This window comes from Terrapene carolina, unplaced genomic scaffold (genome assembly GCF_002925995.2).
Source record: "Terrapene carolina triunguis isolate 2854851 unplaced genomic scaffold, T_m_triunguis-2.0 Scaffold33911, whole genome shotgun sequence".
NCBI classification, from domain to species: Eukaryota; Metazoa; Chordata; order Testudines; family Emydidae; genus Terrapene; species Terrapene triunguis.
Window position 1 is genome coordinate 8,707,305 of NW_020698262.1, and position 13,390 is coordinate 8,720,694.

The 13,390-nt window shown below is 45.0% G+C and overlaps 1 protein-coding gene across 1 annotated transcript in view; it reads left to right on the forward strand.

Moving 5' to 3' along the window:
- The window catches only part of LOC113409609 (calcium-transporting ATPase type 2C member 2-like), a 45,882-nt gene extending 34,823 nt beyond the window's left edge, over nucleotides 1-11,059 (forward strand). Inside the window, exons 18-27 of the mRNA XM_026663733.1 lie at nucleotides 2,050-2,220; nucleotides 5,758-5,855; nucleotides 5,957-6,007; nucleotides 6,460-6,626; nucleotides 7,230-7,298; nucleotides 7,395-7,511; nucleotides 8,201-8,348; nucleotides 9,325-9,420; nucleotides 9,764-9,905; nucleotides 10,944-11,059. Coding sequence (XP_026519518.1) covers nucleotides 2,050-2,220; nucleotides 5,758-5,855; nucleotides 5,957-6,007; nucleotides 6,460-6,626; nucleotides 7,230-7,298; nucleotides 7,395-7,511; nucleotides 8,201-8,348; nucleotides 9,325-9,420; nucleotides 9,764-9,905; nucleotides 10,944-11,059 — 1,175 coding nt within the window. The remainder of the gene's footprint in view (nucleotides 1-2,049; nucleotides 2,221-5,757; nucleotides 5,856-5,956; nucleotides 6,008-6,459; nucleotides 6,627-7,229; nucleotides 7,299-7,394; nucleotides 7,512-8,200; nucleotides 8,349-9,324; nucleotides 9,421-9,763; nucleotides 9,906-10,943) is intronic.
- The last annotated feature ends 2,331 nt before the right edge of the window (nucleotides 11,060-13,390 follow it).

The window sequence follows — 13,390 nt, forward strand, 5'->3', positions numbered from 1 at the left end:
ATATTTCCCCTCTGTTTCCAAGAGCCTTGTCCTGAGTTTGTTGGCTGCTCATTTTCTAATAAAAATCTTTATTTCTTGGTGGTTGATATCGGTGAAATGCAAAGGAACTGTACACAACCACTGGAGAGTGTGAACAATTTTCCTCCACGAACAATTGCAATAGTCTGAGACATAGGTTAATGTTGTCACTAACAAACTGAACACTGTACCTTGCATAGTCTGTTCCGTAGCCAGGTTTTGATCAGAGCTATTTCAACAGCAACAAAAAGCACATTCAGAAGTGATGCATGGAAGCCAATGGGAATCTTGCCTTTATAAAGACTGAGCATAGTCTGTGTCAGGATTTCAGGACTTTGCCCTGTGGGCCTGCTGCTGCCCAATTTGAAATTCCCTCCCATTGATTTCACTGGGAATGGGATCAGGCCCTATATTTCAGCATCAAGTTTTTACAAGTGAAGTTGGTTGATTTTTTTTTTTATTATTTTTTATTAGGGAAATATCTAGCCCTCAGTTTGACTCTTACTTCATATCAACATATGTCCCAGAGACAGACTATATAGAATCAGAGAAACGTGGTAGGAGCCTCAAGACGTCATCTAGTCCAGCCCCCTGTGGTGAGGCAGGACCAAGTATATCTAGACCAGGGGTCGGCAACTTTTGGCACGCGGCTCGCCAGGGTAAGCACCCTAGCGGGCCGGGCCAGTTTATTTACCTGCTGACGCGGCAGGTTCGGCCGATCGCGGCCCCCACTGGCCGCAGTTCGCCGTCCCGGACCAATGGGGGCGGCGAGAAGCGGCACGGGCGAGGGATGTGCTGGCCGCGGCTTCCCGCCACCCCCATTGGCCCAGGACGGCAAACCACGGCCAGTGGGGGCCGCGATCGGCCGAACCTGCCGCGTCAGCAGGTAAATAAACTGGCCCGGCCCGCTAGGGTGCTTACCCTGGCGAGCCGCGTGCCAAACGTTGCCGACCCCTGATCTAGACCATCCCTGCCAGGTGTTTGTCTAACCTGTTCTTAAAAACCTCCGATGACAGGGATTCCACAGCCTCCTTTGGAGCCTTATTCCAGTACTTAACTATCCTGATAGAAAGTTTTTCCTAATATGTAACCTAGATCTTCCCTGCTTCAAATAAAGCCAGTTACTGGACATGGAGAACAATTGACCACCGTCGTCTTTATAGCAACCTTTTAGAGGTTTGAAGACTGTTATCGGTCCATCCTGCCCCTTGGCCTTCTCTTGTATATAAATATATGTATTTTTGAATATTTATAAATTTCACAAGTTACAAAACGCAAACGACACAGGAACATCACCATGATCTCACAGTATGAATCTTTAATTACTATCCTGCAGAAAAGTGATTGGCCCAAGCAACTGATGTGGAGCTTGTGATGGGTGAGAGAGATTATTTGAAACACTTTCATACACACATCTGACAAAGTATTCTGAAAGTTACACTTGTAAATCAATGCGGTAAATTCAAGAACTGTAGAATTTAGATTTTTAGACACAAATTACAGCATCTAAATGTTTGTGGCCTTGTCTACCTGGAAAGTTGCATGGTTTTAACTAAAGATATGGTTTTTAACGGATTTAGTTCAACTGATGCAAGCCTCTGGGTAGACACTTATTTTAATTGAAGTGTGGCTTATTTTGGTTTAGCTCCAGTCAAGGAGCCTGGTCTATGCACAAGTTTAAACATATAATTTTGTCTGATTTAGTTAAATCGGTGCATCTCTGTGTGTAGGCACTCTCTTACAAGTGTTGGTAAGTTTACAGACTCAACCTGAACCAAGAAACCGAATTTTAAACCGAGAAAAGATAATCCACACACTAAAGTTGCACTGGTATAACTAAACCAACCCAATTAAGCCCAGATAAATTTGTGACTAGACATGGCCTAACTATCTGATTTTCATCTGCAAAAGTGGAAGTCTGATTAAGAATCTTTGAAAATGTCAAACTAAATGTAATATGGATTCTTATATGGAAACTAACGTGGAATAACTTGGTCCTTTGCCCCCCTCTCTCTCTCTCTCTTTCTTTAGTACTTGCTCTGGCTTCAGGTCCAGAACTTGGCAGACTAACATTTTTAGGGCTGGTTGGAATAATTGACCCACCAAGAGCTGGAGTTAAAGAAGCCGTTCAACTCCTCTTTGAGTCTGGTGTATCCGTGAAGATGATAACTGGAGATGCCTTGGAAACTGCCATGGCTATCGGTAACAGTTAGCTATTTCCCCACATTTTGCATTGTCTGTCTGTCAGACCAACACCAAATCTTATATATTTTATTGAACTTCATAAGATAAATTTAGCCCATTTACCTTTCTTTTCATTTCATAGAATCATAGAAGATTAGGGTTGGAAGAGACCTCAGGAGGTCATCTAGTCCAACCCCCTGCTCAAAGCAGGACCAACCCCAACTAAGTCATCCCAGCCAAGGCTTTGTCAAGCCGGGCCTTAAAAACTTCTAAGGATGGAGATTCCACCACCTCCCTAGGTAACCCATTGCAGTGCTTCACCACCCTCCTAGTGAAATAGTGTTTCCTAATATCCAACATAGACCTCCCCCACTGCAACTTGAGACCATTGCTCCTTGTTCTGTCATCTGCCACCACTGAGAACAACTGAGCTCCATCCTCTTTGGAACCCCCCTTCAGGTAGTTGAAGGCTGCTATCAAATTCCCCCTCACTCTTCTTTTCTGCAGACTAAATAAGCCCAGTTCCCTCAGCCTCTCCTCATAAGTCATGTGCCCCAGCCCCCTAATAATTTTCATTGCCCTCCGTTGGACTCTCTCCAATTTGTCCACATCCTTTCTGTAGTGGGAGGGCCAAAACTGGACACAATACTCCAGGTATGGCCTCACCAATGCCGAATAGAGGGGAATAATCACTTCCCTCAATCTGCTGGCAATGCTCCTACTAATGCAGCCCAATATGCCGTTAGCCTTCTTGGCAACAAGGGCACACTGTTGACTCATATTCAGCTTCTCATCCACTGTAATCCTCAGGTCCTTTTCGGCAGAACTGCTGCTTAGCCAATCAGTCCCCAGCCTGTAGAAGTGCATGAGATTCTTCCGTCCTAAGTGCAGGACTCTGCACTTGTCCTTACTTGAACCTCATCAGATTTCTTTTGGCCCAATCCTCCAATTTGTCTAGGTCACTCTGGATCCTATCCCTACCCTCCAGCGTATCTACCTTTCCTCCAGCTTAGTGTCATCCGTGAACTTGCTGAGGGTGGAATCCATCCCATCATCCAGATCATTAATGATTTGTTGCAGTAGATTCCTTGAGTTCCAGATGTGACATTATACAGTAGTGCAATTTGTCTGGCTATGTTGGAAGCAGGGCCAGCTTTATGAAGGGCGGGGCCCGATTTGAATACCCGGTGGCGGTCCGGGGCTTCGGCGACACTTTGGCAGCGGGGGGTCCGCTCTGGGTCTTCCGTGGCACCGAAGGACCCCCCGCCACTGAAATGCCGCTGAAGCCCCGGAGCGGCCCCTCCCCCGCTGCCGAAATGCCGCCAAAGACTGGAGCGGACCCCTCCCCACCCCCGCCGCCGGGTGAGTTAAAAAAAAAATTTTAAAAGATACCTAAGGTGCGGGGCCCTCTTAGGCGCAGGGCCCCATTCCGGGGAATCAGGGGAATCGGCTTAAAGCTGGCCCTGGTCGGAAGGACAGGAGACACTGGGTGTGGTTTAATTAGGTTGCAGCTTTATTCCTAAATGTCTGGGCGTACCCGGCAGATAAAATTGTACAGTGCAGATAATTCCATGATCATTTACATATACCTGGGGGGCTGCTGGCAGCCCTCCCCTGTACCCATCCTGGTCCCCAACCAGCCTGCTGCTGGGACCTCACCCCTCTTGAACAAGAGATAAAGGGGGGGGGGCTATAAAGAAGAACAGTGTTGGCTCCTTGCTGTACCAGTCCTAGAAGCCCTGAACTCCCATTGTTTCCACTCCTTTAAAGAATACCTCCTTTAAATCCTTTTCCAGTCCATTTGATCAGATCATTGTATCCATTCCCGTCGGAATACCTGCCCTGGACATCTGCCCAAAGCTTACATAATGAGTGGTGATATCATAGTCTAACCCCCCTTTCATTCGGTGTCCCCCACTAAACCCCCAGCCCACTGTGGGGACACTAAAGAAACTCCCCTTGGCCAATCTGGCAATGATGGAAAAATTCCTCCCCGGTCCTCCAAGAAAAGAATGACTAGCATAATGCCCCCACAGCCGGTTGTGACAAAACCTGGTATTTCAAGTTCTTCCATGGGTGGGAGGGTGGGTGCTGCTCGGCATGACCTAGGTCTTGTACTCATCATATGTGGGCATAAATAGTCTCCTTCTCTTCCAGGCACCTGGTGGGGAGCATGGGCTAGCACCCCTGTGCTGACCTGGTATGGAGCTGCCTTCATGTAGCACAGGTGTGGCCAACCTGAGCCTGAGAAGGAGCCAGAATTTACCAATGTACATTGCCAAAGAGCCACAGTAATACGTCAGCAGCCCCCCATTAGCTCCCCGCCCCACTCCCAGTGCCTCCCACCCACCGGCAGTCCCGTCAATCAGCGCGCGCACACACACACACCCTGCACCTCCTGATCAACTGTTTTGTGGCGTGCAGGAGGCTCTGGGGGGGAGCGAGAGCATAGCCGGCTCACGGGAGGGGGCGGGAAGGGGTGGAGTGGGGGCAGGGCTTGTGGCAGAGCCAGAGGTTGAGCAGTGAGTACCCCCCGGCACATTGGAAAGTTGGCACCTGTAGCTCCAGCCCCGGAGTTGGTGCCTATACAAGGAGCCGCATATTAACCTCTGAAGAGCCACATGTGGCTCCAGAGCCACAGGTTGGCCACCCCAATGTAGCAGGTAACCGGCTCTCTAGCCACCCTTAAAGGGACAACACACCTTTTCCGACAAACCACACAAATGTCCCCACCACTTAATGTGTGATGAGGTCATTTTGCTGGTCCACTGAAACAAATCTAGTTAACTGTAGTGATCTAATTACAAAAGCAGTATGGATCCATTTCTAGCAATACAAAATCCACTGTAGCAGCAATGTAAAGTTACTGCTCATACCCTTAAACAAATGAGAAAAATGTCCTCGCTGGGATTCATGTCTCTTTTAATATCACATGCAAACATCTCTGTATATCCAGTTATTCCATTTAGGGTTTTCAAATCGCCGTTAGAAATAAATCATGCAAGCAGCAGAAACTGGAACAACAAATCCTCAGATGAGGTCAATTTTCATTGCTCTAACTATCATCACTGGAAATTTGCTGATTGACGGCAGCTGAGGGTCTGGCCCAGTGTGATTCTGTTCTGCTTACTGTCTGTTCAGGAGATGAATCCATTGCAAAGTCCATGGCAGAGGCGTTGAAATGCTGCCTTGTTTTCACCCAAAGAAAACGATTAGAAGGAGTCCCTGCAAATGGAAACACATGAAGTATCCTGTTCTCTCCAAAGGTTATTCCCCTGCAAAACTAAATTACCCTCTGTGGAAATGCACCTTAATATTGTACCCAGTTCTGTTCATCTAACTCTGACTCATGCAAAAGTCTCAATGAGTAAGAAATGCATGATTGACGCATTAGAGACCTCGAAAGAGAAAATTTTTCCCCATGCCTCCGTAGGTGACACCAGCTCATAGTCATTTTCTGTGATCCTCTTAAACGGGGTCTTTTGTTTCAAATCAGAAAACAATTAGCCACTCCTGGTGATAATGGACTGCTCTTATGTTGGGTTTTCTGTGCAGGACGGAGTATTGGACTCAGTAATGGGAAACTGAAAGCCATGTCTGGGGAAGAGCTGGACCATGTGGCAGAGTCAGAGTTATCGTCTGCAGTCAAAAATGTAATGCTTTTTAAACTGTTTCCAATAGTGCTGTAGGATTCCACTTAAAATAGCATGAGTCTGATCGCTTTTTTCACCCTTTTTTCCTCTTCATCGTCCAGGTTTCTGTTTTCTTCAGAACAAGTCCAAAGCACAAGCTAAAAATCATAAAGGTACTGATTGCCTCCCAACACTGTTATATGAAATGGAAACCCAAACTAGGGCACCGATCCTGTTCCGGCCCATGTCGTTGGCAGGTCTCCTGCTGAATAGGACTGGGCTCTTTGAAAGAGGAGTCAATACAATAGAGCTATGATTACATGGGCAATTTAATATCTACGAGAGTGGAAGTATCCACTGCTCCTGTTGATGTGAGCTGAAATAATGGGGGCTGTGCACTTCTGGAATCCAGCCCCTAACTGAGTAGAATATCTCAGTTGTTTCTCTGTGCACTACCCGTGGTACTTTGTGCACCTCCGGGCTGCTAAAGTCCATATTCCCGTCCGAGATGTGCAACCCTTCTTCTGCAATGGAATATAAATTACAAACATTGCAACTGCTGCACATTTATTTTGAAGAGCCCATCCTGGTGGCATTGAATTTATTCATCTCTCCATTTCCACAGGCTTTGCAAGGCACGGGTGCCATTGTGGGAATGACAGGGGATGGGGTCAATGATGCAGTGGCCCTAAAATCTGCTGATATTGGGGTGGCAATGGGACAAGCAGGCACAGATGTCAGCAAGGAGGCTGCCAACATGATACTGGTGGACGATGACTTCTCAACTATAATGTAGGTTGCGCGTCAGATACTTTCTTGACATTGAATGCAATGAGTTTCTATGTGACTAGCATTGAAAATATGTCAAAGGCCAGATCCTCAGCTGGTGCAAATCTGCATGCAATCTATGGAGTTATGCTAATTTACACCCACTGCAGGTCTAGCCCATTGTGTCTTTGGAGGCACATATGGAGGATTTGTCCACCATATCTCGCTCCATTCTGCCTGCCTCACCCAGGAAGCTTATAGAAAGGACTCCTGTAGCTTGTAATGCCCTGCGGTTCACAAGAACAGAGCCAGCAGGCAGAGTGGTCAGAATGACATATACCTCATATACACTTATGTCCATGTACCAAAACAGAATGGACAGATCTCATCTCAGGCTTCCTAGTTCTGACAGCATCCCCTTTAATCAAATGGTTGTATGGATATCCCTGGCATGTTAGAGTTGTCCTAACCTGGTATTGGACTTCCACTGAAATGAAAGGGAATGGGGAGAATATAAACTAAGAGGCTGTTCTCTTGTCTATAAAGTTTCTTAGGTGATTACTAGGTTAGATATGAAATATCATGAATACCCATCAGTTTATAATTTACCACATCTCTCCTTTCCAGGAATGCCATAGAGGAGGGAAAGGGAATATTTTACAATATAAAAAATTTTGTCCGGTTTCAGCTTAGCACGTAAGTACACACTTGCTGAAGCTCCAGTGATGGGCAGCTTTTTGGCTCGGCTGGATGAAGTAATGTTGTGTTGTTCCTGCTCTGTCTCCTTTGCAGGAGCATTTCAGCATTGAGCTTAATCACTCTGTCGACAGTGTTCAATTTACCAAATCCACTCAACGCCATGCAGATCTTGTGGATCAACATTATAATGGATGGACCCCCGGCTCAAAGGTAATGAAATTACACAATGAGCCAAAATTAGCCTTGGAGAAAAGTGATGCAACTCCATTGACTTGAAAGGCATTAACAAGGCTTTGTTAACAAAAGTTGTCATGGTCAGGTGCTGGGCCTCTTGGGGTGGAATCTCCAAATTCTTCCACGCATAGACTGGGAGTGGATCCACTACCCTATGTGTACCCACCGCCTATCTCACACAGGTCCAGCTGGGTTTTGGTCATCTGGGTTTCTTGCCTTCGGCAACCTGTGTCCAGTAATATAGCACCCAGCAGCTTTTTAAAAACAAAATATTTTTATGGAGGAGTTGAAAGAAAGCCTTAATGCCTTGTAATCACTGGTCTTGTGACTGACTCTACTTGTGGGATGGTGTATAGAAATTGTCAGCTCCCCTCTGTTAATCCAGCACATCTTACAAGTCGAATACATAAATCACATGTTGGGGCACAAATCAGTAACTCTTTACCAGACACCCCTACATTCGCCCCACCCATCCCGAACAGGCTTGAGCCATGATGACACCATAGAGGAGCTAGCACTAATGTTTCTCGTGCTTCAGCGACTAAGCAAAAGATTTCAGCCTCCTGGGCTCTGTCTGTTTCCTCGCACCAGCACTAAAGTTTTAGAACACATGTAACAGATCTGTATCTGCTAAACACGTTACACGTTGTTTTGTTTGATGACAGCCTGGGAGTTGAACCAGTTGACAAAGATGCCATCAAACAACCCCCTCGAAATATTACGGATACAATTCTCAGCAGAGCGTTGATCCTGAAAATCTTTATGTCTGCTATAATTATCATCAGTGGGACCCTCTTTGTCTTTTGGAAAGAGGTGAGATAAATATTTAATCCCATCTTGTTTGCACTGGCATGGACATTTTAAGGACAATTTTCTCAGACGGTAGAATGTCCAGTGGAGAGGACTCGGGACGACGTGTCAAGAAACTTGGCTCTGCTACTAACTTGCTGTGCAGTCTCTTCACCTTTCAGTGTCTGAGTTTCCCAGCTATAATATGAGGATAAGAATGCTTAACCTCCCTTCAAAAGTTCATTGAGGTCTAGAGATTAAAAGTACTATGTACGTGTCAGGTACTACAAATACTATTCGGTATTTCAAGGAGTACATTTGGCTGCAGGGTTTTAGCTTCTGACTTTTTAGGCCACAAAATTCAGCTACAATGTCATCTCTATTTTTGTTTGCAAACCTTTGCAACTGGAGTATTTGTACCCGAGTAAAATCACCATAAACCACACAAGTATCAGTAATTACCCTTTTGAAGGGAAATGTCAGGCTACAAACGGATCCTGATGCCCAGGTTCAGTAATATTAAGTTAATCACAATTACTGAGAACCTTAAAATTACAGCACTTGACCCCTAAATGAGAGACCTCTATTATGATGCTGGATTTGGAATACATTTTATCTGTATAGTAGTACATGAATAATTATTGCTAATGAGACAGAACGTGAAAATAAATTCTCTAAAGGACTTTTGACTACATTCACCACTGGCCAAAGATTTTAAAATATTTGAAGATTTGATTGTAAAACATAAATACAGACTGGGGAGTTAGGCCCAATTCCTCAGTGGTATTTAGGTAGCTGTCATTGAAATCTGAGGCTGGTGCTAGCTGCAGTGCCTGGAACTACTGTTATCTCTCTTTTTATAATTGGATTAGACTTCAAGTTGACCGTGACTTCTTTCTAAACAAAGGTGGCTATTATTAAACTAAAGTGCTGTGTTAACACGCTTTTATAAGGCCCAAACTTTTTTTTTAATAACCTTGAATTTTACATGTGTTTCCAGATTTCTGAAAGTGGCACAACTCCCAGGACCACAACAATGACTTTTACTTGTTTTGTGTTCTTTGACCTCTTCAATGCCCTGACATGTCGTTCTCAGGTGAGACAGACGATGGCCGTGTCAGCATTGTCTTTAAATAGCAGCTTAAATGTATGCTTCACGTTAGTGGTAATCCAAATATTCTGAACAGGAAGTGGCACGTTTTCTTCATTGTAACTGAAAAAAGTTCAGGTTTTATCTTATTAACCAACTAGGTTTTATAACAACAGTAACAATTGACCAATTTACAACCAAGTTACGCTTGCCTGAGTTAGCATACACCTAACTTTAATTTGTTAACGGGCTATTGATGTTGGCTGTTGGACAGGCAGACTGACAAACGTGCAGATTCACATACAAACGAGAGGCTGAAAGATTTGACATTTCATTTTTTTTCCCCCAGACAAAGTTGATCTTTGAGATAGGCTTTTTCCGAAACCGCATGTTCTTATATTCTGTGCTGGGGTCACTGTTGGGGCAGATGGCTGTCATTTACATCCCGCCTTTACAAAAGATCTTCCTAACAGAGAATTTAGGCGCATTAGGTAAGTTATTAGGGAAATAGCAATAATCTTGTGGTTTTAAGCTATTTAAGAGGAATATGAGATTTACCAGATCAGATTAGACCTCTGTGGCATCTCGTGCAGCTCTCGTTGTTACGTGATGACTCAGAAGGAGGTGGGGAAACAATGCAGCCAGCCAGTTGTGTTATGTTGCACATTGCTGGGGCGGAGGAAGGTTCTTCCCTCCAGGCTGTCAGTTTGATTTGATTGTTCTTATTTCTGGTTGCATAGGTTATAAAGGTTTATGTTCACGCCCTTATCCAACTCCCCTCACATTCCAGACAAAATATCTGAGTGGTTGTATTCACGTTTCATATTTAGGCACGTCAAGTTCTTCACACAGCTTTGTAGACTAACCTCAGTCTCCATTAGAGAAATTTGTGCTACTGGAGCTATCTTGAATCCTGACACCAGTGCAAACCCCTAGTGCACCTGTGTCAAGCAAGGTTCACGTGGGTGTGTTTTACTACCAGACTAAGTCATAGCAATGCAAAGCCTCCTTCGCACTGGTGCATAGATGGTCGTGCTACTGTTACTATAGCAGAACTCCTATTTTATGAACTAACTGGGGAGTGAGGAGTTCATAAAATCCAAAAGTTCATAAAACGGAACATGTCCAAATTACAGCAGGGCCAGTCCCTGAGTTAATTTTTAATCATTCAGTGATAGTGTACATAACGACTGGTAATGAATGATACAGTGTGCCTGATTTCTCTTTGTTTGAGAGAGTTGCATCTCTTCTTTGCTGCCAAATCTCTCAGCCTTTTCAAACTGTACAGCCGCTTGACCATTAACTGAAGGATCGAAGTCACATTTGGCAGCCAAAAGATGGGTCATATAACTCGTTGTTTATAAGATCGGTGCTCATAAGATCAGGGTTCAGCTGTAGATCAATATAGTTACATTGGTGCAGATTTCTCTAATGTAGACAGGGCCTTATCTGAATACTCTTGCCCAGCACAAAAATGCAGTTGACCCACTGTGTTCCCCTTTCTCTTTCTTCCCTCACTCCCTGGGCAGATCTGTTGTTTCTCACTGGCTTCTCGTCTTCAGTTTTTATTGTGTCGGAGCTCATCAAAGTGTGTGAAAAGCATTGCTGCAGAACGAAGACAGTGAAGAATCTTCATGAAGTATAACAGATACAGACTTCTCTAAAGAATGTTCTTTGAATTAAACTGCCATTTTGTAATTCAAATGCGTCCTTCTGTGACTGTGCAAATCCTAGGTTGACAGCCCTTCCCATATCAGATAATATTCCTGCCACTTTCTTCACCCAGGCTATTTCAAGCGGTCTGCCCCGGGGCGTAAACACTACCTCTGTTGCACAGATTTATATATATATATTCATAATACGTTGACCAGTCCGTTTGAGCTGGAGCTGTCACTCTGCGCAATGTGGCTATGCACCTGTACAGAACAATCTACTGCACACAGCTGATGTTTGTTTATTTAAATCACAAGGATTTTTGTTAATAAAATCTGGATTTAAAAAGTTAACTAGTGATTGTCTGAGGGAGAATCTTGGTATTACTTAGGCCAGGGGTGGCCAATCTATGGGCTCCGGAGCCACATGCGGCTCTTCAGAAGTTAATAGGCGGCTCCTTGTATAGGCACCGACTCTGGGGCTGGAGCTACAGGTGCCAACTTTCCAATGTGCCGGGGGGTGCTCACTACTCAACCCCTGGCTCTCCCACAGGCCCCGTCCCCTCCCCTCAGCCTGCAGTGTCCTCGCTCCTCCCCAGAGCCTCCTGCATGCCACAAAACAGTTGATCGGGAGGTGGGGGTGGGAGTGGGCGATGCTGATCGGCTGCCGGTAGGTGGGAGGCGCTGGGAGCGGGGATGGGTGGGGAGCTGATGGGGGGGCTCTTTGTCAATGTACATTGGTAAATTCTGGCTCCTTCTCAGGCTCAGGTTGGCCACCCCTGACTTAGGCAGTACCCTCCACTTTTAAAAATGTCTTTCCATTCTTTTGCCTTTACTACCAGGACACCTTATCCCATTTCCCTTGGTGAATGCTGTGACCAGCTGACATTGATTCAGCAAAGGTCTTAAGCAAGTGCCTCGCTTGGGACTACTTACATTCATTTTTAAAGAACTGCACATGCTTAGGTACCTTGCTGAATAGGGACTTAAAGGGGGCTTGTTTTTAGTTTATCCTCCCCATGAGGCTGCAGAATCCAAGCCTTTCAGCTGCCATCGCCTGATGGGAGTGTAATAAAGCAAGATACCCAGCAGCCCCATCTGTGACTCAGCACTGCTCATCTTCTTTCACACCCCTACAGGAATCTTTAGATCAAAAGCTTCTTGGAGTTACAGGCTGTGGGCCGGATTTGTAAAGATAGTTAAGCATTGCTGTGCTCAGCATTGCAATGTCTAACTCATTGAGGAGCCTAGATCTCATTTTTAACTGGGATTTAAGCACTTAGGAGCCTAAATCCTATTGACAGTTGATGGGGTTTAGGCTCCTAAATGCTTCTATCCCTTTTGAAAATGAGATTTAGGCTCCTAAATCAGTTAGGTGTTGCAGTGCCAAATACAGTGATGGAGCACCATGGAACAAGTTATACTCATCTAGGAGTTACTGCCCTTCATCATTCAAAGACCTTTACCATAGCCTAGGATAAGGGTTGTGATTATAAAAAAAAAAAAAGTGGAGATATCCTATCTCCTAGAACTGGAAGGGACCTTGAAAGGTCAGTGAGTCCAGCCCCCTGCCTTCACTAGCAGGACCAAGTACTGATTTTTGCCCCAGATCCCTAAGTGGCTCTCTCAAGGATTGAACTTACAAGTCTGGGTTTAGGAGGCCAATGCTCAAACAACTGAGCTATCTCTCCCCCCCCCAACATACAGCATACTGTTGGCCAGTAGATAAGGTGCACAATTTTTTTGGTGGGAGGGAGGCATTATTAAAACCCGGAACAACAATGAAAACCTAAGAGGAAATGTTTTCATTGCTAGCTCATTCCTTTCTACATCCTTGCACTGGAATGCAATGGTGCATAGAAAACAGCCGTGGGCTTGACAAACAAGACCAGGGGGACAAAATACTCACTTGCAAATGGACTGCTTGTTTTGTACCCGGGCATGTTCAGTTTCTGCACCCCATGACTACAGCTTAGCAGATTTAGATTAAATCTCAGGAAAAACTTCCTAACTGCAAGAACAGTAGGACAATGGACAGACTGCCGAGGGAGGCTGTAGAATCTCCTTCACTGTGGTTTACAAAAGGAGGCTGGAGCCATCTTTCTTGGATGGTTTAGATACAACAAATCCTACATCTTGGCAGGGGGGTTAGACTAGAGGGGCCTTTGGCCCCTTCTACCCATAAGATTCTATGTAATTACAGAACTTGGGAGTTTCATTTCCATACAAAAGATATTGCTGAAACACTTCTTGGAACATCACTCCATCCATAAGTTTGCTCTGTTCGTTAAAGTTACACTCGCTGATGTATGAGGTGTTTTTTC